This window comes from Cnephaeus nilssonii, assembly GCF_951640355.1.
Source record: "Cnephaeus nilssonii genome assembly, chromosome: 13".
Classification (NCBI taxonomy): domain Eukaryota; kingdom Metazoa; phylum Chordata; class Mammalia; order Chiroptera; family Vespertilionidae; genus Cnephaeus; species Cnephaeus nilssonii.
In genome coordinates, this window is record NC_137084.1 from 41,468,783 (window position 1) to 41,490,411 (window position 21,629).

Here is a 21,629-nt window from a genome sequence, read left to right on the forward strand (position 1 = left end):
TTTTAAAGGTTTATACTTCATGAAAAGAATTACATAAAAACCTCACATAGTTTTAAATCCCAGAGTCATTAATAATGTTCAACTCTGATGTCTAAGGATAGAGAATTGTACAAACTTAACAATTAGTAGGAGACATGTGAGTCTTGATTACCTCAGCCATATTTCTATTTCATTTGCCTGGTCCCACTTTTTTCCATTACACTTTATAATAAATTATCTAAATACTAGAGGCCCAGTGCATGGATTTGTGCACATTGAAAGGAACTTAATTAGAAGAAATATTTTAATATCACTATTTGCCCTTTCTCTATAATACAAGTGTCAACCAAATTTATGATCGAACATGAAAGCTAAAAACACACGTGTGCAATTGGCACCAGCGAGAGCTTTATTTATATAGATAAACTTGCTTAATTAGGCCTGCTTTCTGATTTAGCTAAAGTTTTTCAAACCCAGTGAAGCACCCTAAGTTCTCTTTCAGGTAACTGTCAGCAACACAGCAGTAAATATCAACACAAAGTAGATTATTATTATAGATCACACAGGGAGAACAAAGGGTGAAATATTTAACTGTAGCAGTATTTGACTATATTTGGTGCAGTAAGAAAACCTGAAGTCATTTTCAAGTTCCACCATTTCTTCTTTTAAGTCGGTTCAAGTTTCTAAACTTTCTAAATCTCCGTTTCCCTGCTAATGAAAAGAAAATAAGATTCTACCAAAGCTCCTGTCTACCTACTCCAGAACTTCTGTGAGGATCAAATGAGATATGGCACATGGAAACGCGTCACAGATATTAGGTTAAACTGTAAAATGTCTGCACCTGGCTATAAAGTAAGTCGTGTTCCTGGGCTGAATAAACTCCAAGGAGGCAAGTCACTAGGGAAATGAAGCCGGGCATTACTAAGTGACTCCATTACTGGCACCCACAGTGACTGTTTCCAGACTGGGCTAGGCTGTAGTCTGCATTTTGTGCCATGGGGTCTCAACAGCATTGGCTGCAATTTGGTGGGGTGTTGCTCAGGGGTGGTGGCAGGACCTGTGTCCCTCTTGGGGGAAGCCAAGTGTTGGTTTGTGGTGCCAGATCCATGGAGCCAACCAGTGCTCATCATGGCAGCTTCTGCATTGAGCGTCTTCCCCCTGGTGGTCAGTGTGCATCATAGCTACCAGTCAGACAGTTGGAGGGACACTTAGTCTTCATATATATAGATTTAGTCCAAGCCACAGTGTTTCCTTTCTTTACATTCCTCCCAAATTTTTGTTCTGGTTCACATAGAGAAAATCTTCAAAGTCTTCTCTCAAGTATTTTTCTCAGTGCGGAACTCTCCCAATTGCTGTGTATATTTCACCCTGACAGTTGCGCCACATCTTGGCTAAGTATGGGCTAGGTGTAGTCCTTTATTGCCATTCCACTGTCTCAGTTCCAGCATTAGTGATTTAGAAAAAAAAATCTAACTCCAGCATGATTCCTCTTTTGTACACAACATGTTCTTTTTAGCTGAATGTGGTAAGATTTTTCTTTTTCTCCTTGGAGTTCAAAAATTTTACCAGCACATACCTTGGTGTTTCTTTTTTCTCATCAGTGTTTCTCTATCTTTTATTCATTATCACTCACTTATGGAAACTTTAAGACATTTTTCCTTAATTGCCCACTATGACATTTTAATAGCACAGATAACCTGCATTTCTATTTATATATTGTGTCTGTGCTTTATACATAAAAAGAGTAACATTTTTTGCTACCTCCCCCTCAGGAACCATTTTTGCCTCCTTGGATGTATTATCACCCCTGTTGAAGAAGCATGGTCTAGCCTGAAACACAGTGAGCCTTTTATTACAGCTCAAGAAATAGTCTGTTTGTTTAATTATTGTCTCTCATCCATTAATGTCTTTTATTCCTTCTAGAATTCTAATTTACACTTTGTTATTCATTTTGGATATTGTTGTTAATCCTCACCTGAGGATATTTTTCTATTCATTTTTAGAGAGAGTGGAAGGGAGGGGGAGAGACAGAGAAAGAGAGATGTCAATGTGAAAGAGACACATCAGTTAGTTACATCCAGCGCTCACCCTGACCAGGCCTGGGGATCAAACCTGCAAACCAAGGTACATGCCCTTGACTGGAATTGAACCCAGGAACTTTCAGTATCTGGAGCAATGCTCTATCCACTAAGTCAAACTGGCTAGGGCTCTGTTATTCTTACTAAATATATTTTATTGATTTTTTACAGAGAGGAATAGAGAGTTAGAAACATCGATGAGAGAGAATCATCGATCAGCTGCCTCTTGCACATCCCCTACTGGGGATGTGCCCGCAACCAAGGTACATGCCCTTGACCGGAATCGAACCTGGGACCTTTCAGTCCGCAGGCCGATGCTCTATCCACTGAGCCAAACCGGTTTTGGCTGGGCTCTGTTATTCTTGATTTATCTTTATAGTTTTGCTGCTTTTTGGAGATATTTCTCAAATCTATTTTGACTCTCAAAAAAAAAACATCTCTTCCTTCAATTCATCCACTAAACTATTTTTTAAGAGAAATCATGTTATGGCCTCAGAAAGTGTTGTTTATTTCTCCCTTCTCCCTCCTTGTATTTCTTTAATGGGATTACCTAGTATCTTAGTTCAGTGGTTCTCAACCTTCCTAATGCTGTGACCCTTTAATACAGTTCCTCATGTTATGGTGACCCCCAACCATAAAATTATTTTCGATGCTACTTCATAACTGTAATTTTGCTACTGTTATGAATCGTGATGTAAATATGTGATATGCAAGATGTCTTAGGCGACCTCTGTGAAAGGGTTGTTCAACCCCCAAAGGGGTCGCGACCCACAGGTTGAGAACTGCTGTCTTAGTTGTCTTCTTTTACTGCTAGTACCTGTATGTCACTAAGTGAATGTCCAGACTGTTCTGACTGATCATCTCCAGTTGTTGGGACCCACCAACACAGGGTTTGTCTACCAAGATCAGGTCTGGTTGTTTCTGGACCCCAAATGGGAACAGTCCCAGAGATAGAGAAAGGCAAAGTGGTCTCTACTCCCCAAAGGGTGGTGGTAAAGAACAAACAGGCAGCAGCAGCTCTCTCCTGATGCACCTGAAGAAAGCCTTCCTGTCCCCTGGTCTCTTACATTCCACTTTAAGATTTCAGCTAGGGCCCTAGCTTGTCTTGCTCAGTGGATAGAGCACCTGCCTGAAGAATGGATGGTCCCCGGTTCAATTGCAGTCAAAGGCACATGCTCGGGTTGTGGACTTGATCCCCAGTAGGGGGCGTGCAGGAGGCAGCTGATCAATGATTCTCTCTCATCATTGATGTTTCTCTCTCTCTCCCTCTCTCTTCATCTCTGAAATCAATAAAAAATTTTTAAAAATATTTTCACCTTGGTTTTCTTGGGTCCGTGGAGACCAAAGACTACCAACATCAACTTTTACCACCTTCCTTCCTCAGATCTTAAGCCCAGGCACTAATAGCCATCAAAAAGCATGTGTGCGAGCACGCACACATGCGCAAACACACACACACACACACACACACACACACACACACACACACACACACACAAAATAGTTCTGCCCTCAGGCCTTCAAGCAACCAAGATCTCCATTCTGACACCATTTACTGAAGAGAATACCTTTATGTATGTTATAGCCTCCTTTGTCAAATATTAATTAACCATAAAGGTATGGATTTATTTCTAGATTCTGTTCTTTTCCATTGATCTATGTGCCTGTTTTTATGCCAGTACCAGGCTGTTTTGATTACAATGGCCTTGTAGTATAGTTTGATATCTGGTACTGTGATAGCTCCAACTTTGTTCTTCTTTCTCAAGATTGCTGAATATATTTGGGGTCTTTTTGGGGTTCCATATACATTTTTGGAATATTTGTTCTAAAACTGTGAAACATACTATTGGTATTTTTCTTTTTACTTTTTTTTATTTTTTTTACTATTGGTATTTTAATAGGAGTTGCACTTAATCTATAAATTGTTTTGGGTAGAATGGACATTTTAATGACATTAATTCTTCCAATCCATGAACATAGTGTATGCTTCCATTCATTTGTATCTTCCTCAATTTCTTTCTTCAAAATCCTCCAATTTTCAGAGTACAGGTCTTTTAACCTCCTTGGTTAAATTCATGCCTAGGTGCCTTATATTTTTTGTTGCAATAGTAAATGGGATTGTTTTCTTAATTTCTTTCTTATACTTCATTATCTATATATATAAAACCCTAAACAACCATCCAACCGTTCAAGCAGTAGCTATAATGCATACTGAACTCTAGGGGGCAGACACTCAATGCAGAGGTGTGGAAATATAGAACAGACTGCTGAATCTCAGAGGAAAGGAGGAGAGGGGGGAGGACAGGAAGAGATTAACCAAAGATCTTATATGCATACTAGAGGCCCGCTGCATGAATTCGTGCACTGGTGGGGTCCTTTGTCCTGGCCTGCGGGGATTGGGCCAAAACCGGCCCGGTCCATGGATTCGTGCACCAGTGGAGTCCCTCAGCTTGGCCTTCAGGGATCGGGCCGAAATCAGCAGTCCAACATCCCCCAAGGGTCCTGGATTGTGAGAGGGCACAGACCAGGCCAAGGGATACCACCAGTGCACGGATCTGTGCACTGGGCCTCTAGTTGGTATATAAGAATACCACTGATTTCTGAATATTAATTTTATATCCTGCTGCTTTCTTGAATTTATTTATTAAATCATTGGGGTTTCGGTGGCCTTTAGAGTTTTCTATGTATAAATCATGCCATTAGCAAATAATGACATTTTTATTTCTTCCTTCCCAATTTGAATGCCTTTTATTTCTTCTTCTTGTCTGATTACTGTGGCTAGAAATTCCAGAACTGTGTTGAATAAGAGTAGTGAAAGCAGACATCCCTGTCTTGTTCCTGATCTTAAAGGAAATGCTTTTAGCTTTTGCCCACTGAGTATAATGTTGGCTGTACATTTGTCATATATGGCCTTTATTATTTTGAGGTATGCTCTATTCCCACTTTGCTGAGAGTTTTTATCATAAATGGGTGCTGGATTTTATCAAATGTGTTTTCTTGCATCTATTGATATGACTGTGTGTTTTTTATCCTTCATTTTGTTTATGTGATGTATCACATTTATTGATTTGCTAATATTGTACTAACCTTGGATCCCCAGCATAAATCCCACTTGGTCACGGTGCATGATATTTTCATGTATTGCTGGATCCAATTTGCTAAAATTTTGTTGAGGATTTTACATCTATATTCATGAAGAATATTGGCCTATAATTTTTTATTTGTAGTGTCTTTATCTGGTGTTGGAATTCGGATAATGCTGGCCTCATAAAAAAAAGCTTGGAGTCTTCCTCCTCTTCAATTTTCAGGAATAGTTTGAGAAGGATCAGTGTCAGGATCCTTCTCAAACTATAGTTAGAAGGATCAGTAAAATTTGACAGCAAAGCCATTCAGCCAGGACTTTTGTGTGCTGGGAAATTTTTATTACTGCTTCAATTTCATGAGTTGTAATCTCTCTATTCAAGTATTCTGATTCTTCCTGATTCAGTTTTGGAAGATCGTATGTTCTAGAAATTTGTACATTTAACTCAGGTTCTACAATTTGTTGACATATAGTTGTTCATATATTTTCATATAATCCTTTGTATTTCTGTGATGTCAGTTGTTATTCCTCCTCTTTCATTTCTGATTTTATCTATATGGGTCCTCTCTGTTATTCTTGATGAATCTGGTTAAAGGTTCATCAAGTTTGGCACATGCAAAAGAAATGAAACTAGACCACAAACTTACACCATACACGTGAATACACTCAAATGGATAAAAGACTTAATGTAAGTAACAAAACCATAAAAATCCTAGAAGAAAACAGAGACAGTAAATCTCAGACATCTCTGGTAGCAATATTTTTGCCAATATATATCTCCTAGGGCAAGGGAAACAAAGAAAAAAATAAACAAATGGGATTACATCAAACTAAAAAGTTTTTGCACAGCAAAAGAAATCATCAACAAAATGGTATGGGAGAACATATGTGCCAATGATACATCTGATAAGGAATTAATATCCAAAATATATTAAGAACTTATACAACTCAACATCAGGATGACAAACAATCCAATGAAAAATTTGACAAAGGACTTGTACAGACACTTCTCAAAAAAGGAAATACAGATGGCTAAATAGACATATGAGAAGAGGCTCAACATCACTAATCATCAGAGAGATGCAAATTAAAACCACAATAAGAAATCACCACATGTTGTGTAGCGAACGCGAGTAAATGACCACTGGAGTTCAGACCAGATTAAAATTTAGGGAGCCTTTTAATAACCGGTCGGCTGACTGCACTCTCTCTCCACACAGCAAGCCTGGAGAGCAGCCCTGACCCTTTGTGTCCGACTGTATTTAAACCTGTTCACTACCTCCTGTTTTTGCAGAGCAAACAATTAAAAACAAAGTAGTTTTTCTTAGGAAATGTCAACATGTCACCCACAGGATCCTGGCGCCTGGTGGAATAAGTAACTGCATCCGTTATCAGGAAAGTTGACAGTGATCTATCTTGTAAGGCTGTTTTGTTAGTTGCAGCTGGGATTTATGGCCAAGTCGACTAGGAGAAAGCATGCTCAAAAATTCTCACTCTCTAACACTCACACCTGTCAAATGGCTATCATAATAAAATCAACAAACAAGTGTAGGGGAGGATGCAGAGCAAAGGAAACCCTTGTGCATTGTTAGTGGGAATGCAGACTAGCGCAGCCACTGTAGAAAACAGTTATGGTGTTTCCTAAAAAATTAAAAATAGAACTGCCTTTTGACCCAGTGATCCCACTTCTGGGAATATATCCTAAGAAGCCCAAAACACCAATTCAAAAGAATATATCCACCCCTATGTTTATTGCAGCATTATTTATAATAGCCAACGTATGGAAACAGTCCAAGTGCCCATCTGTACATGAGTGGTACATTTACACAATGGAATATTATTTGTCCAAAAAAAAAAATCTTACCTTTTGGGACAGCATGGATAGACCTGGGTATTATTATGCTAAGTGAAATAAGTCAGTCAAAGAAAGACAAATACCATGTGATCTCACTCACATGTGCAAGCTTTTGTTTTTTTGTTAATCCTCACCCAAGGATAATTGTCCACTGATTCTTAGAGGGAGAATGAAGTATGGTAGCAACCATACTTGGGTAAAAATTGCTGTTTAATATTTTAACCTTGCTGTTTTGGGTTCTGTACTCATTTAAAAGTTATTTTGATTTTCTGAACTTATGTATGCTATCCCAATACTCCATTGATGATGGTTTGAATATCCCATTGATTGTGATCTCACTGGTCATCGAAGCACATTCCTGGGACCCAAGACAGTTCAATCATCCTAAATTGCCTTACTAGCTACAGATAGTGCATTTCTGTTGACTCAGTGATCCCAGAATCTGGACAGCACAATTATTCTAAATTGTCCAGGTGGTCCATCCCAGATAATGTGTTTCTGTCGATTCAGTGATTCCTAGATAACTAAGTTGCTCAAATTCTGCTTAGGTAAAAATGCTTTTCGCGAAACAGGTTCCTCACTCCAGACCCAAAGATATAATCGATACTTTTGTGATATTCTGCCAATATAAGCAAGGCGTGGCAAGCTGTTCGGTGCTGCGAGATTGGGAGTTTTAACCCCTTGTATTCCACTGTCCTTTAACAAATGACTCCATAATTCGACTTTTTAGAGGCATCATTGTAAGATGGGGGTTACAAGTGGTAGGGGGAAGGATGGGAAGAAACATCAATATGAGAGAGACACCTCGATTGTCTGCCTCCCACATGCACCGCAACATTCCCTTGAGCAGAACTGAACCCAGGATCCTTTAGTCCACATGCCAACACTCTATCCACTGAGCCAAACCAGCTAGGGCATAAGTGGAATCTAATAAATAAAAGAAAAATAGAGGCATGGATACATGCAACAGACTGATAGCTGTCAGGGGGAGGGGAGGAGGAACTGGATGAAAAAAGGTGACAGGATTATCCAAAAAATATAGCTAGAGGGAAAGAAGGATAAGAGGAGGTGGAGGTGGTAAAGGGTGGTAGAAATGGGAATGGAAAGAGACTTTGCTTCTGGAAATAGGCACACAATGCAGTGTGCAGAAGCGGGGGAGGGGGGGAGTGGCCACATGCTAATCTGACAAGCTCAAGGAAAGCCTGCATGGCAGTCTTGCAAATTCAAAGACCTAAAGTAACCACAAAGGACAGTCTGAAATTCAAACCTCAACTAAAAGCATTTATGTTGGGTAATCACATCCTAAGCTAGTATCTTCCCTGGCAAAGTCAATCTTTACCTTGACTGAGTCTATTATTTATTTACAAGTACAAAACAGATAACTGAAATATCAGGTAATTTGTAACTTCCCTTTTTTCTGGACCCCTCAGGACACAACCAAATGCCCTAGGCCCCAAGACAGATATCACAAATTCCTTCATTGTAATTGTCATCATGTTAATTATTGACTGTTAAATATCCTGCACCCACTTAACTAAAAGGTGTGTCTATCATCTTACTTTTTATCCAATCCAAGAGGTTTCTCCTCCCCACTTTGCTTTCTCCTGCCTCCCTGATCCATTACCAATAGATTTCATCTAACCCACTTGTGTCTCCTGCCCTTCTCTGGAGCATTATCCCAATACTTAGAGATTCTCCTTCCCAGCAATTGTGGACAGTTTGGCTCAAGTAAACTCACAAAAATTATTTAAAGGTTTGAAAGTTTTTTACGCTAACAAGATGATGCTTTATTGAGTTGTACATTTGAAACCTGTATGGTTTTGTGAATCAATGTCAGTCTAATAAATTCAATTTTAAAAAATTTTAATGAGAAAAAAAATCTCCCTCCTGCACTTATTTTACAACTCCCTTGTAGTGCATGGAACACATGGAACTATTTCTATACCTAACCCCTAACTAACCTAGTCCCCCTCAAAGATACAAACGCTGTTTCACTAAAGGGTGACCAGGGAAGGGTTCCTTCTCTTGTTCCTGGGACGCCATGAGTGGGACCCACACTGAGGATCCGCAGGGGTAGGAGGAGTTGAGCCACCAGATGCAGTGACAGTGTACGAATCAAAGGGTCTTTTCTATCAAAATAATAATAGTTTAAATACTAACTTTATTTCCTTCTTATTTAGCCTTGGATCAACTTTGTTGTTGCGGTTTCCCCTCTTTGTATTTAGTTAAGCCCCATTTCCCGGTTTTCAGTGGGACCTGAAGTACCAGCCCCACCCCTCGGGCGCCGCTGGAATTACCATTCGCGCCAGATGGTGAAACCACGCCCTAAACCAATCGGAGCAGAGTGTAGCCACGGGTCAGAGCTACCGAGACCGGCCTTCCCCTTCGCTGTGCTTTGCCCGCTCCCTTTCCTGTCGGCCTTGCACGCTTTTGGAGAAGTAACTTTGCCTTGCCGAGCGGTTTCCAGTTCCCGTGGCCCCTTTTAAGAGCATTTCTAACAACAGCACCCAGACCACCAGCGCTCGCTGAGCGCACCAGGGCTCGGGGCTGGGCCTCTAACCGGGCAGGACGGGGTACACCGCCCAGAGGACCTGATCCCACCACGGGGCTTCCGTCCCCTCTCACCAGCACCCCGGTTCCCGCTGAGCGCCCAAGTCAGCCCGGACTGCGGGGCTGGCTCTGCCTGTGACGGGGCGGGACCAGGTAGCCCCGCCCACGAGGGCGGGTCCCCAGGACGGAGCTTCCGGTTACCACGTGTCCGCTCCCAGGGAATGGAGGTGCGCGCCCGCCCGGCGGAGTTGGTGCGCCCTGGCCCTCCCCGTCCGCTTTTCAGTGTCTGAGAGGCGGCCGCGGACTCCTCAGAAGTTCAGGGCTGGGCCCGTCCCCCCACCCGTCCCCCGCGGAGCCGGGCCCGGAGAGCCTGCGGAGCGCCGGCGGCCGCTCCCTGCGGGACACAAAGGGGAACGCACAGGTGAAGTGTGGCAGGTGAGTCTGGCGGGGCAGAGGGAGGCGGCCCCGCGGACGGGCACTGGGCAACGAGGGGCAGGGAGGCAGCGAGATGGAGAGTGAAGGGAAGGACAGAAGGGAAAGTGTTCTGAAGACCAAGGGAGGAAAGTCTCCCCAAGAGCGGAGTGTTCCCCTGGGTTAAAGCCACCGAGACGCCGTGAGGACCCTAAGAACCAAACGAGGGCATTGGATTTGGCCAAGAGCGGTTTGTAGGTACATCCTGTCCCACTTTTACTGAAGCCCGAAAAGTTTTAGGTTTGGCAGTGGGAACACAGGTTACAGAGGAGAGGTATGCTTAGTGTTCCCCCTTACCTGCTTCCAAAATAATGAATTAGTCCCTTGGAATTTCAAAAGGTAAGTAATTAAACCAAATTACATCTTGGCTTTTATATGTTAGATTAGTTTAGATCCTTGGGGGAACACGTGTTTACACTGTCCTCTAGGCAAGGGCATCCAGGGATTAAGCATAGCGATTCCAGTAAACACCCCGGGGGTCTGCATAAGCACAGATTTGTTTGGAAAGGTCAAGAAATAATTAGAGGTGCCACCATCGACACTCCCCTAAGTTGGAATTCCGTAAACAGGGCAGGCAGCCTTCCACTCACTTCCCTTTTATCAGAATGTCCTCCTTACAAACTTTCCAACCAAGTCTCTTGTGCTCCCCAACATGTAAGGAAGGGGTGAGAGAACAGTCAGAAACCTGGAGTGAATGAAACCTAAACCAGTCAGTACCTTGGAGCTTTGGGACATTTGTGGATGAGCATGGAGTGCATCCAACCTCCACATGGGAGGGTGACGGTGCAGCTTATATCGTAGAAAAGCTGAATAAAAGACTCAGAGCAACTGAAGGTATTAGAGAAAAATCAAGTCAGACAGAACTTGAAGGAAATTGCTGCAGAGAATGTGGGAGCACCTAGGCAAGCCCCACATTTACCTGTGCTTTCCCCCAGAACATTTACTAACTCACAGAGCAGGGAACAGAGACCAAGCTGAAAGAGGTGGCCAGGGCTTGTGGCATTTCAGTTGGCTGGGAAGAAGGAAGTTGGAGTTCAGAGATACCATGGAGTCTAAGATTTGAAATGGAAGCGGGAACCTTAGACAAATGAGCCCAAAATTCAATGTGCAGTGTCCACTTGAGGTGTTTGTCAGTTGCTAAGCTGTACATGCCCAGGGCAAGATTCCCAGCCTCTAGGTTGAAAGCAACAGTTGCAAGGTTAAACAGTTGTGCGGCCCAGCCAGCGAGGCTCAGAGGTTGAGCATTGACCTATGAACCAGGAGGTCACAGGTTGATTCTGAGTCAGGGCACATGCCTGGTTGCAGGCTCAATCTGCAATGTGGGGCGTGCAAAAGGCAGCCGATCAATGATTCTCTCTCATCATGAGAATCTTTCTCTCCCTCTCCCTTCCTCTCTGAAATCAATACAAATATCCTATTTAATAAAGAGGGAATATGCAAACTGATCACCACAAAGATGGAGGCAACCACAGAAGAGTGGGGCAGGTTAACAAGATGGCTGACCCCACAGCGACGGGTGGTGGGGGGAGGTTGTAACACAAGATTGCTGCACCCAAGCAGAGGCTGAGTTCCCGTAATGAGACTTAACAAGCAATCAGAGGGACCTGAGGCTGGGTCCCCCACCCGGCAGGGCTTGACAGGGGAATCTCTGGCCACGTCCCCCACACAGCAGGACTTGATGGGGGACCTCAGACCACTCCCCCCAGCCCTGGCACCAGGCCTGGGAACCTCAGGCCCTGCCCCTCCCTCCCTGGCACCAGGCCGGGGAACCTCAGGCCACATCCCCCTACCCAGCAGGTCTTGACTGGGGCCCTCAAGGCACATCCCTGGCCGGGGCCAGGGGGACCTGAAGATGCACCCGGTGGGGCTTCACTGCAGCCCTGAAGCTATGCACCCACACCAGACCGGGGGACCTAAGGCTGCGCTCCCCATTAAGCCAGGGGACCTGTGGCTGTGCCCCCCACCTGCGGGGGTAGGACCAGATGGCTCTGAGTCTCGCGTGATTACGAAGAGCACGCAGGTGGGTGGGGACTTGACTCTGGGTTCCCATACTCTGACAGGAGGAAGAGTTTCATATCTATTTTACTAATTTTCTTTTATTTCTGACACTTATTTTATATAGTGAAAGGGCAAATAGCAATATTAAAATATTTGCTCTTATTAATTCCCTTTGAATGTGCCCGAATTTTGTGCACCAGGTCACTAGTATTAAAATTTTAAAAAAGGTGTCACAGAGTATACAGTTGAAATTACTGCAGTGAGTAAGAGGACAGAGAAATCAACATTTTTATGCAATAAAAACATTTCCCTAGTTCGTTGAGGCCCAAAATGAGAAATTTGTGAAACAGTGGATGTGACAATGAGTGTACAAATGTACTGATCCATTAATATTTTTTTTTAATTTCTTTATTGGTTATGGTATCACATAATTGTCCTCATCCCCCTATTCCCATCCCAAACCCCTCCACACGTATGCCCCCACCACCCTGTTGTCCATGACCACTGGTTAGGCTATATGCATGCATACAAGTCCTTTGGTTGATCTCTCCCCATTCCCCCCAACCTCCCCTGCCTTCCCTCTGAGGTTTAACAGTCTGATCAATGCTTCCGTCACCGGGTCTGTTTTTGTTCTTCAGTTTATATTGTTCATCTCCCCTAGGTGCGTGAGATCATGTGATACAAGAAATACACTTATAAGAACCGAAAATGAGACAAGCCATAATGGTTATGCTGAGAGGCAAATGAATCAGTCTGTAGTGAGTTTCTTTCTGGGCCAACAGTTCTTTTGAGTCCCAATTTCAATGTCGAACATTTCCTTATGTGTACGTGTCAACAATGATATTTCAGTTCTGGATGGTTGACAAATGGTAGTGATGCAGGTCCGACCATCTCTGGTTTGGTCCTGGGCATCCTTCAGCGACGCACAACTGCTGTCTGCTAGTATGGCAACTCGTTGTCAGCGTCTTCCATCTCTGGACTGTTTCTCTTCTGTCTTCATGGCTGGAGCAGTCCTGTCAATTCCTCTCTATTGCAGGAATCCACATGGTCTTGGAGTTATTTTCTGAAAATATACAAACATATTCTCAACCAAAAGTTAGTAAAGGAATATTTTCTATAAATTTGACTTGGGGTCTTTTTTCATTTTTTGCCCAAATGATTTTCCTCTGGCTTGTTTTGACACCATGTGTGTTTTTCATGAGTGTCTTGTTGTTAGCATTACAAATGAAACTTAATTTTCTAAAGTAAAACTTTTCTAGATGTAATTTACTTATAGGATATTTTTCCTTACATGATATTCTACTACCACCACCCTTTTTGAAATTTAAATATTAGCAGGCTTTGGGGAATTTTGATAGCTTTTACATTTTAATTTTTTGCACTAAAATATGACTGCGTTAGGTTCATTACATGTTACGCAATTTTACCATGAGATGAATTGCCAATCAAAATTTATGTTAACACTTTAAGAACAGCTTTTTGTACAGTACATTCAATTTTTCTAGAATATTCGCTTGTTTCAATTAGCCATTACTCTGAAAACTTGACTACTATTCTACTGTCAAGCTCAACACTCTAACAACAATCTTATTTTGCCCTGTGTGTATTAGTGGAAAGGATTATTTGCCTTATTGAGTAGGCCCTGAGCATTCCTGGTTCTAGGCTGCATTTGGATATCAAAAACCCACTTCCCCACGCCATGGCTACAAGATATCTCAAACAAGTCTTGTTGCAGTTAGAGGGCATCTGCTGTTGGCCAAGTCTCTGTTTGTTACCTGGGTCCCGATTTGAGCTGTGCATGGGAAGCAAAGCAGCCATGGGGGCAGGAGACCTCCCTCAGAAGGGGTGAAGGTTCAGGCCCCTGCAAAGTTGGGGGGTGGGTAAGGGTCTGTGCCCCACCTTTGTTCTCTCCTGATGGCCCCTCTGCGACTGTGCCTGTCTTAGGTTGTTCCTTCCCTAATGAATCTTATCTGTCTCTGGTTAACCAGCCATCCTCCGGGGCCAAGCAGGGTGATGTGAGCTTCAGTTCTGTCTGCTTTATATCCTATGCCCCCGTGGCCTCCACGCCCAGCACCTGCCTTGGGATCCCCTCGCCTACTGGCTAGGCCCTGGCACTAATCACATATCTTGGGGAACCCAGGTTTCTTCTCCAGGGAGGGCCCAGCTCACCCCACTGGGCGAGACCATTAATATTTTTTCAAAATTAAATTTCCAGAGTCTTACATTTTATATTAAGCACTATCATTTTTGCATACAATAAATCCAATTTGGAAGAAGTATTCGGGTTAATATTTTTCTCTGCTTCCTCCAAGCTACCTGAGCTCCAGCTGCTCTTCTTCTCCAAGAAGATCTATAAGACACTTCTCAGGTGAGTTCTAATCCATAGTTCAGATTTTAGCCTCAGAAATATGTCCAGGCCTGAGTAGAGGAATATGTAACAGTGGCCTCTGCTCCCTTCCACCTGTCAGGATGACCTCCCTCCTGAGAAAATCACATCCTGGGCTTGATGAGGTCTCAGTTTCACTGCCTAAAGCTCGGTTCTCTCCAGCTGGGCTCTCCTCATTCTAAGACTTCTGTGATGTCACCACTTAGTTTAATGGAAATTACCATCCCCTGGAGCCAGGAGAACCAAGTTACTGCCTGAACCTACTTTTTTTTTCTGCAGTTTATCCAGTTACTTTCCCTGGGCCTCACTGAGACCTGTGCAGCTCCAATGGCAGTTGTCTGAGATTTCCCAGGACTGAGAGGATTCCCGGGAGGCAGACTAGCATGACAGAGCAGCCCAAGGAAAACTGGGTTGAGTCGGTCCCCCTCTTAACAGTGGAGTTTGTCGTCTGAACTCGTACACATGTGAAGTTCTTGCCCTTCCTTTTGAGGATGTGCCACGGGGTGTACCAGTGTACCGATCCGTTAGTGTTTTTGTCGAACTTAAATTTCCAGAGTTTGACTTTCCTTATTAAGCACTATCATTTTGAGCAGACAGTAAGTCTACATTTAGAGGGAGGCTGTTGACAATAAATGTGGGAAGGTACCTGAGGAAACAACCCCTTCAATTAAGTGACTGCTTCATATAGGCCTCTCTGCTCTGCAGATGGGGAACATCTAGAGCAAGAATTCTCTCAGAGCCTTATCTTCTCTAGGTAGGACAGGACTTTGTGTCGTCACAAAATTATCTCCAGTACTATGGTAACTGTTTCCATCTTTTGCTTAGCCTCAGGGAAATATTCTTAGCATGAGCCAGTGCTGTCACAGATGACAGATGTGGCACTAAGAGCTAGAGGAAGTGGTGACGTGTGGCTCCATGGAACTTCTGGAGATCTGTCAGTTCTGGCCACTGTTGAACTCATCAATTTCAGATTTTTTACTATTAACTAAAAATGATATATTTAATTTTCATTTTACTGAGATGGTTTTCCCTTATAGTTAGTGGGTTTTTGTTTCTTTGTTTGTTTTAATAAATTGTTATTATTAAGATTATTACAATTGTTCCTCTTTTTTCCCCACATAGCTCCCCTCCACCCGGTTCCCACCCCACCCTCTGCCCTTACCTCACCACCACTGTCCTCATGCATAGGTGTACACTTTTTGTCAAGTCTCTTCCCGCATCCTACACCCCTTCCCCCCAAGAAATTTCAGTCCACTCCATTTCTATGCCCCTGATTCTATTATAGTCACCAGTTTATTCTGTTCATCAGATTTTTTATTCACTTGATTTTTACATTCACTTGTTCATAGATATATATTTGTTCATAATTTTTGTCTTTACCTTTTTCTTCTTCTTCCTCTTCTTACAGAACACCTTTCAGCATTTCATATAATACTGGCTTGGCAGTGATGAACTCCTTTAGCTTTTTCTTATCTGTGAAGCTCTTTAGCTGACCTTTAATTGTGAATGATAGTTTGCTAGGTAGAATAATCTTGGTTGTAGGTTCTTGCTATTCATCACTTTGAATATTTCTTGCCACTCCCTTCTGGCCTGCATAGTTTCTGTTGAGAAATCAGCTGACAATCGTATGGGTACTCCATTGTAGTTAACTGTTTTTCTCTTGCTGCTTTTAAGATTCTCTCTTTGTCTTTTGCTCTTGGCATTTTAGTTATGATGTGTCTTGGTGTGGTCCTCTTTGGATTCCTTTTCTTTGGGAGTTCTCTGCGCTTCCTGGTGTCATAAGTCTATTTCTATCACCAGGTGGGGCAAGTTTTCTGTTATTATTTCTTCAAATAGGTTTTCAATATCTTGCTCTCTCTCTTCTTCTGGCACCCCCATAATTCGGATGTTGGTACGCTTGAAGTTGTCCCAGAGGCTCCTTACACTGTCTTCATATTTGTGGATTCTTTTTTCTTTTTGCTTTTCCAGTTGAGTGTTTTTTGCTTCTTTGTATTTCAAATCTTTTACTTGATTCTTGCGATCCTCTAGTCTTCTGTTGGATCTCTGTATATTATTCTTTATTTCAGTCAATGTATGCTTAATTTCTAGTTGATCCTATTTCATAGCCTTGAGGGTCTCACTAAATTTAACGGCCTTTGCTAGAAAATTCTTGAAAAACCTTATAACCATGATTTTGAACTCTATATCCAGGTGTTTGCTTTCTTCCATTTCTTTCATTTGTGACCTATTTCTTTGTCTTTGCATTTTGCCTGCTTCCCTGGGTTGATAGAGTGGTTTTATGTGCTAGGTGTCCTATAGGGCCCAGTGGCTCAGCCTCCCCAGTTACCTGAGGTGGACACTCTTGGTGCACCCCTTTGTGGGCTGTGTGCACAGTCTTGTTGTAGTTAAGTCTTGATTGTTGTTGGTATCACTGGGAGGAATTGTCTTCCAGGGCAATTAGCAGTGAGGATCAGCTGTGTCTACGATGGGAGAACTTCTGTTCTGGAGACACACTTATGAGGCAAGACTTGCTTCAGTGGAGCTTTAGTGCTCACTGAGACTGCCCCCTGAGTGTGTCCCTTGTGGATCTGAGGAGTTGTAATCTAGATGGTCCCACTGTGACCCCTGGTACACTGGCTCTTTGATCTCCAAGGAGGTGCTAGTTTAGCCTCTGCCTGAGGCCACCCAGCATGAGCTATGGAGAGATCTGCAGATTCCTCTTCTTTGTTTGGGTTTTGGAGGTGCGCCGATGAGGCCCAGCTGTGAAGCAATGCAAGCTGCTGTGGGGCCTTGGGCCTTCTTTTGGATGTTCTGGGTCTCACTGACTCAGCTGCAGTTTGTTAGGTAAGTTCAGATTTCAAAGGACCAAGCTATTCATATGTAAAAGCCTCTGTGCACGACTTGGATGGGGCAGAGTCTCAGGGCAGAGGAAACAGCAATGGCTTCTTGTCAACCCTGTCCTAAGAGGACCCCGAGTCTCAGTGTACTGGAGTAATCACTGCACAAACCTCTGAGAGAATGCTGCCCTTATATTCCGCCCGCTGCTAGACAGTCCACTTTCTCCCGTATGAGTCTGGGTCCCCAGAGTCTCACCCAAAACTGAAGTTCAGAGCATTCGGGAGCTTTTCTCTCCCTCCCACCTGATGAAGACAGCCGTGTACTCAGTTGCCAGCCCTCTCCATGTGCGCCTCTGTACTTCTGCCTTAACTTCTGCAGCTCCTCTCAGTCTCAGTGTGCTTTTCTCTTCCCTTCTGGTTGTAGAATTTCCACTCAGCCAACCTTCCTGTGGTTCTGGATGATGTCCATTTTGTCTTTTAGTTGTAGTTTTGAAGTTGTGTGAGACAGCAGTTCATGTGTTTACCTATGCCCCCATCTTGGCTTCTCAGTTAGTGTTTTGTTAATCTTATGAATGTCTTTTTTGTTACTACTTTTTTATCCATTTAAAAAACTTTTATCCTAGAAAAAAATGTTTCTCTCAAAGTTATATTATGTCTCTCTGTAATTACTTCTGTGAGAATGCCCATCAACTCCAGACACTTTTTCATCTGAAATCAGTACCAATTCTCTTATATATCTGTGGCCACACACATGAGTTTGTTTATCTCATCCAAATTACTTCAAACCCAGGCAACAAGTGCACTTTAGGACATGGGTAAACTGACTCATTTTAAGCTATGCTTGCTCATACAGATTATATGAGGTTCTTATAGAAAGCTTTGCAGTGCATTTGTTTGCCGTTTTTAAAGTCACCAGTTGGCCCTAGCTAGTTTGGCTCAGTGGAAGAGCGTTGGCCTGTGGACTGAAGGTTCCCAGGTTTGATTCCTGTCAAGGGCATATGCCTAGGTATAAATAAAATCAATAGTTGACTTCCAGTGTTCTCCTTGTGATGGTCATTTCCTATTCTCTCAGGTTCTCCTATGTGGATCAGAGCATCCTGAGCAATGCGTCTTAGTGGAGATGCCAGAATGAGAAGGTGCAAGAGTCCTGGTCCCCACCAACCAGCCTCCCAGGTGACCAGTGCTGGGCCTGGGACAGGGACCACTGTGTCCCTGGCTGCCTCCTCTCCTGCCACCCTTACCCCGTTCAACCCACAGAGGCCCTCAGCTGAGGTTGGTGTGACCTTTGAGGATATTGCTGTGCGCTTCTCTAAGAAGGAATGGTGCCTCCTTGATGAGGCTCAGAGACACCTGTTCCTGGAAGTGATGCTGGAGAACTTTGAACTCATATCCTCTCTAGGATGCTGCTGTGGAGCAGAAGATGTGGAGGCACCTACTGAACAGCCTGTTTCTGTGATAGTGTCACAGGCAAAGAACCCCAATGTAGCTTTGTCCTCCCAGAAGAGTCATCCCTGTGAGAGTTGTGGGGCAGTCCTGAGAGACATTTTCCACTTGGTTGAGCAGCAGGGAATACAACACAGCCTGAAACTGTTGAGGTGTGGGGCATGTGCAAAGCAGTTTTATTTAAGCAAGAAAGCCATTGGCTGCAACCAGACACTTGCTCAGGATCATAGTGTCCGTAATGGAATACAGTGTCTGGTGTGCCGTGAATGTGAGAAATCTTTTACAAAAATCTCTGATCTCCATTATCATCAGAAATTCCACACTGGAGAAAGGCCATATGAGTGCAATGAATGTGGGATGTGCTATAAAAAACACTCCTCAGTCATTCAACACCAGCAAGTTCATTCTATAGAAAAGCGTCACGAGTGTGCCGAATGTGGAAGATGCTTTAGCCAAAGGGGACCCCTTGTGCAACACCAGAGAGTTCATACTGGAGAAAAGCCATATAAATGTGATGAGTGTGGGAAATCCTTTAGTCAAACTTCAACCCTCGTTCAACACCAGAGAGTTCACAGTGGAGAAAAGCCATTTGAGTGTGTTGAATGCGGGAAATATTTTGCCAGAATCTCTGGCCTTTATTGTCATCAGAGACTTCACACTGGAGAAAGGCATTATAAGTGCAGTCAGTGTGGGAAATCTTTTACCAGGAGCTGTCATTTGAGTTATCATCAGAAAAGTCACACTGGAGAAAGGTCTTATGAGTGCAGTCAGTGTGGGAAATCTTTTACCAGTAGTGGAGGCCTCCGTTATCATCAGAGACTTCACACTGGAGAAAGGCCTTATAAGTGCAGTGAATGTGGGAAATCTTTTGTCACGACCTCTAAGTTGAGTTATCATCACAAATGTCACACTGAAGGAAAACATGAATGCAGTCAGTGTGGGAAATCTTTTACCACTAGCGGAGGCCTCCGTTATCATGAGAGACTTCACACTGGAGAAAGGCCTTATGAGTGCAGTCAGTGTAGGAAATCTTTTGCCACTAGGGAAGGCCTTCGTCACCATCAGAGACTTCACACTGGAGAAAAACATGAATGCAGTCATTGTGGGAAATCTTTTACTACAAGCGGAGGCCTCCTTTATCATCAGAGACTTCACACTGGAGAAAGGCCTTATGAGTGCACTCATTGTGGGAAATCTTTTACTTGTAGGAGTAATCTCCTTAGTCATCAGAGAGTTCACACTGGAGAAAGGCCTTATGAGTGCAATCAGTGTGGGAAATCTTTTAGCAGTAGGAGGAGCCTCCATTGTCATCAGACAGTTCACACTGGAGAAGGGCCTTATAAATGCAGCGAATGTGGGAAATCATTTGCCTTGAACAAACAGCTGCATCGTCATAAGAGAGTTCACACTGGAGAAAGGCCTTATGAGTGCAGTCAGTGTGGGAAATCTTTTAGCACTAGTGAAGGCCTCCATCGTCATCAGAGAGTTCACACTGGAGAAAGGCCTTATGAGTGCAGTCAGTGTGGGAAATCTTATACCAAGAGTGAAGGCCTCCGTCGTCATCAGAGACTTCACACTGGAGAAAAACCTTATGGATGTAGTCAGTGTGGCAAATCTTTTACCACTAGCAAAAGCCTCCATTATCATCAGGGACTTCACACTGGAGAAAGGCCTTATGAATGCAGTGAATGTGGGAAATCGTATGCCGTGAAGAATTACTTGCATCATCATCAGAGAGTTCACATGAGAAAGGCCTCAGGATTGCAGTGAATGTGGGAAATATTTTGCCAGAAACAGTCACTTTCATTGTCATCAGAGTGTTCACAGGGTGTGCCCATACTTTTAAACGTGATCATTTTCAAAGATCGTGCAAAGGGCCATGTGTGCTATTGTCTGCAATTCCATGCATGATGGTCACTTGGATGTAGGACAGTAGGGTTTAGGGGAAACCATAATTGCTACAGAATAGCTGGTCTATTGCGGATTGTGCATAATGCTTAAAATGGATATGGGTTTCATTTATCTTCATCAATAACTCGTAATGCAATGTCCAAGTCAATGGAGAGGTGAATGTTTAACTTAAATTAGGAAATTTGGATTTAAGCCAATTGCACATTTTTGGCATTCTTCTAGCACTTTATGACAGAATTAATTCCTCCACCTCCTAGAAAAGATTTGATTTGGTCAGTCGTCCTTTAGTTAAACTTTTTTGTAACTTTGCTATGTTCGATTGCATTTTTTCTAATGGTTTGTGGTGAGTCTTTTTTCAGATGTGCATTTGCTATCTCTATATTTGGTTAAATGTCTGAGCATATGTTCTGCCAACTATGAATTTTGGCAATTTTCTTTAACAAATGGACAGTGAAACAACAGAAATGCAGGTTAGAATTTCTCTCAGTTTGCGTCCTTTTTGCATTGTAGGATAAGTGTTTTTCATATTATAAAATAAAATCAACAATTGACTCAAGATAATGGTCTTATTTCATTCCTTTAGATGTGAGTTCCTAGTTTTCCCAGCACTGTTTATTGAAGAGAAACTATCCTTTTCCAACTGTATATTATTGGCTTGTTTGTCAGAGAGGAGTTGGCAGTATAAGCAGGGGGCTAGAGGACTATGTGGAAATAGGTCATTCTTGGGGACATCACAGTGGGCTGCAGAGGTTATCAAGATGAGGCACTAAGGGGAAGGGAAAAATGAACCAGCTTGAGACTGATCTTCACAGTCAGTTTAGAGGAAGCACTGCAATGTGACAAGAGCCCTGAGTTGAAATTTGCACTAACTAGATGACCTTTCAAAGAATAGGAGCTCCTTTCACCATGAGATAGAGTTTCTAAGAAATAAAGTTTGTTCAGACTTTTAAATATAGTAAGACAGTGGCTTACACAGTTCTCAGTTCCCGCAATATTCCCATGATGTACTAGTTCTGTTATCCCATTTTATAGAACAGGAAGCTAAGGCTTAGCAGAGTGA

The 21,629-nt window shown here is 43.0% G+C and overlaps 1 protein-coding gene across 1 annotated transcript; it reads left to right on the forward strand.

Moving 5' to 3' along the window:
- The first annotated feature begins 9,757 nt into the window (after nucleotides 1-9,757).
- LOC307109528 (uncharacterized protein) lies at nucleotides 9,758-21,029 on the forward strand. Its single transcript, XM_079788333.1, has 3 exons — nucleotides 9,758-9,979; nucleotides 14,326-14,381; nucleotides 18,288-21,029. The coding sequence occupies exon 3, from the start codon at nucleotides 18,320-18,322 to the stop codon at nucleotides 20,426-20,428; it is 2,109 nt and encodes a 702-aa protein (XP_079644459.1). The 5' UTR covers nucleotides 9,758-9,979; nucleotides 14,326-14,381; nucleotides 18,288-18,319; the 3' UTR covers nucleotides 20,429-21,029.
- The last annotated feature ends 600 nt before the right edge of the window (nucleotides 21,030-21,629 follow it).

Bases quoted from the DNA above. Each gene is read 5' to 3' on its own strand.
- LOC307109528 (XM_079788333.1), top strand. From the start codon at position 18,320: ATGCGTCTTAGTGGAGATGCCAGAATGAGAAGGTGCAAGAGTCCTGGT.